This window comes from Euphorbia lathyris, chromosome 4, assembly GCF_963576675.1.
Source record: "Euphorbia lathyris chromosome 4, ddEupLath1.1, whole genome shotgun sequence".
Classification (NCBI taxonomy): Eukaryota; Viridiplantae; Streptophyta; class Magnoliopsida; order Malpighiales; family Euphorbiaceae; genus Euphorbia; species Euphorbia lathyris.
Window position 1 is genome coordinate 1,365,357 of NC_088913.1, and position 3,368 is coordinate 1,368,724.

Below are 3,368 nucleotides of genomic sequence, written 5' to 3' on the forward strand. Positions count from 1 at the left end.
TAGTCTGAATAAGAATAAATTGACTTTGTGTCTAACTAGAAAAGAATTTTGAGAACTTCGGGTTTCCTAATTGATGTGTGTTATCTACCCACTTTGTTTGGTTATACTAAATAGGAAACAAGAGCTAAACTAACCTTATAGGAGTAGGAATTTCCAAAAGATCGAGTTGTGTATCTGATCGACCACATAGAAAGTGTTCGTCTCAATGAAGAGACCGAATCTTGAGGATCCGGTTCACGAGGTAAGTCATTCCCTTTTCTCCACTTATGTTATTAGAAGGCCCTTATAAGTCAAATCTAGTCTTTATGGTATTGCAAGCCGGTTGATGCAGACAACAGTCCTTAAAGATAAGGGATGTGTCACTATCCTACAGCCGTCTTTATTTGAACATGGTAAGAAAGGACCGGTTTTCATTTCCCACGGACATTCATATTAGATAGACAAAAGGTATATATGCTTTGAAACTCATGAAGAGTTATTATTTTGCTATGTTTTTGCCTAAAAATTATCCATATTGTAATTACAGGGATTGATTGGGGTAGATGAGCTAAAAAAAAAAAGAAACAAATATATTTTTAGCTGTGCGCCATGTAACAACTAAAAAAATAAACAAATATATTTTTGACTATCACATAGTAGTTAGTTTAAATCAATAAAAGAAATGTAAATTTTTTTGATGTCACATACTTCATGTCATATGTAAAAACAGTTCTCACCAACGTAGTTGTCATGTCACTTTTCTGATGTTTCTTTTGATTTCAATTGACGAAAGTGATTTTGTTGAAATATTAAATAAAGTTGATTAACTTTATCAAGAACTTGAAATATATCTCAAATAGTGACCGTTTATACAATTTACCCTATCTTCTTACTTTTAAATTCATCGATAAAAGAATTAAAATCAGAATGCGAAGATCCACCATTTTCAACTGCTTTCCTTGCCATGTCAGCATACTTATTTGCTCTGCATTTCATTTCCTCTGCTTCGTCACCTACCATAAGTTGTCTTACTGCCTTAGTTATGGCTTCTTTCTTCACACTATCACCAACCTTTCTAGCCCATTTCTTTGCCCCAACAGGAATTCCAATTCTCAAAACCTCAGTCACCAATTTCTCATTATAAAACTGCTCTGCCGCTACCGGCCACGTCACCATTTTCACTCCTGCAGTTAAATTTTAGGTTATCATATCAAAATCATGTTATATTATCTTTAAGTTCCATATGATTATATATGAGGTAAATTATACCCATGGTCATTAAATTTTATCCATTTTAATATTGTGGCTACTGAACTTCAGTTCTTAATAGTATGACCACTGAACTCCAGTTCTTAACAGTATGATCACTGAACTTTATACTTTTTAACACCGGTGGCCATTCAACTTTAACTAACTCCTCAAAATGATCGTTAACGACCTAAAAATGAGAATATTCAAGAATTAAAGTTGGTTATAAGGAAATTTACATGAAACCACATTTTTTATTTTCCAAAATCACTTTTTTAAAACTTTCTCTCTCTAAAAATTCACTTTCTCTCTCCTAACCAAACAACACCTAAATGACCTCAAAATGAAAACTTTCAAGAATTAAAGTTCCTTAGAATATCACTAACTCTTCGAATTTTTTTATTTTGACGCCGTCAACTCTCGGTTTGAAGCGTTGAGTGGCCACTTGTATTAAAAAGTATAAAGTTTAATGATTTTACCGTTAAAAATTGAAGCTGAGTAGCTAAAATGTTAAGATGGATAAAGTTCGATAGCCATATAATTTACCCATTATATATGATATAAAATTAAAAAAAAATGATAATCATGTCAGTTGCGGTATACCTGCACTTATAGCTTCAAGAGTCGAATTCCATCTGCAATGGGTCACGAATCCACCCACCGCTTCATGTTCAAGAATCGAAACTTGTGGCGCCCAGCCTCGAATTAGAAGTCCTTTTCCTTCCATTCGTTCCTCAAATCCTCGAGGTAGCCATTCTTCGTCGTCCTCTTCATCTTTCTTCTCGCTTTTCTTAACTACCCAAATAAATATCTGCCCGGACTCTTCAATTCCATGTGCTATCTCAAGAAGTTGCTCATTTGTAAAACTAGTCATACTTCCGAAACATATATAAACAACCGAATTCGCTTTCTTCGAATCCAACCATTCTAATATCTCGTTATCATTAACGAAACTCTCTCCTCTCCCCGAACTTCCACCCCATAGTGAAACGGGCCCAATATGCCACGCTTTTACCCCCAAAACGTTCCTCAAATGATCAACATATTCCGATTCAAGCTCATAGAAGCTATTAACAAGAACACCATAGCTTTTCATCTCAACATCTTTCACTTTCCGGTAAAACTCCGAAAACCCGGTATCCTTATAAACAAACTCCGGTAACTTCCTCGTTATCAGCTCGATTTCCCCGGGGAAATCCGGGATAACGAAAGGATCGGAGTCCGATTTTACATTCTTGTAAGGCTGATATAGTCTCATACACAAGGAAGCACAGGTAGAGAAGAAACAAGTGCCACTAAAAACGATCCTCGGAACTCCATACTTGGCTGCAACTTCAGTAGACCAAGGAAAGAAAGTGTCTGAAACTAGACAATTCGGGCGATACTGATGGAGAATCTGTTCTAATGGATGAGCAAGAACATGAGTAGCTAAGAAGAAGTTGAGTCCGATTTCCGGTGGGACTAGATCGAGATGTTCGCATCCGTCGGGTAATCCGGCTTCGGAACAGTTGAATTTGATTGTTAGGATTTCAATTTTGTGCCCTAGAATCTTGCTGGATAATTTGGGGGCGTTTAGAGGGGTTGTGATAATGCTTACTTTGATGCCTTGTTTTGAAGCGAAGAGTTTGGCGATGTTAATGAGGGGAATTGTGTGGCCTTCCGCCATGAATGGGAAGAAGAAAATGTGAAGATCTTCTTTGATTTCAGTGTTCATTTGATTTTTTTTTTGCAGATTGATTACAGATTCAAAGGGTATAGATTGAAGAAAAGTTGTGAGAAGGAGATAAGAAATGAAGCTATACTCTCTACAGATTTTGATAAAGTCGGAACATTTAGTTCAGTTGTCGTTTTGCTTACCTTTCTTTCTTGCCATCAATGATGACAAGAAAGTATAAAAATCTTGGAGTTTTGTAAAAAAAAAAAAAAAATCTTGGAGTAAGCTACTATGCAAAATATCGGATCCGATGCAATTACAGTAGCTACCGAACTTCAATTCTTAATAATATGACTACTAAACTATACACTTATTAATCTTTTTTTTTAATATTGATGGCTTCTTAACAATTCAAAACGATCGTTAACAGCCTCAAAATAAAAAATACGAAAAGTTAATGATATTTTAAGGAACTTTAATTCTTCAA

The 3,368-nt window shown here is 35.3% G+C and overlaps 1 protein-coding gene across 1 annotated transcript; it reads right to left on the minus strand.

Moving 5' to 3' along the window:
* Window positions 1-760: 760 nt before the first annotated feature.
* Window positions 761-3,072, minus strand: LOC136225780 (probable UDP-glucosyl transferase 73B6). The gene is made up of 2 exons (XM_066013893.1): window positions 1,831-3,072; window positions 761-1,163 (listed from the first exon to the last, which is right to left on the minus strand). The coding sequence occupies exons 1-2, from the start codon at window positions 2,939-2,941 to the stop codon at window positions 856-858; spliced, it is 1,419 nt and encodes a 472-aa protein (XP_065869965.1). The 5' UTR covers window positions 2,942-3,072; the 3' UTR covers window positions 761-855.
* Between the last annotated feature and the right edge of the window lie 296 nt (window positions 3,073-3,368).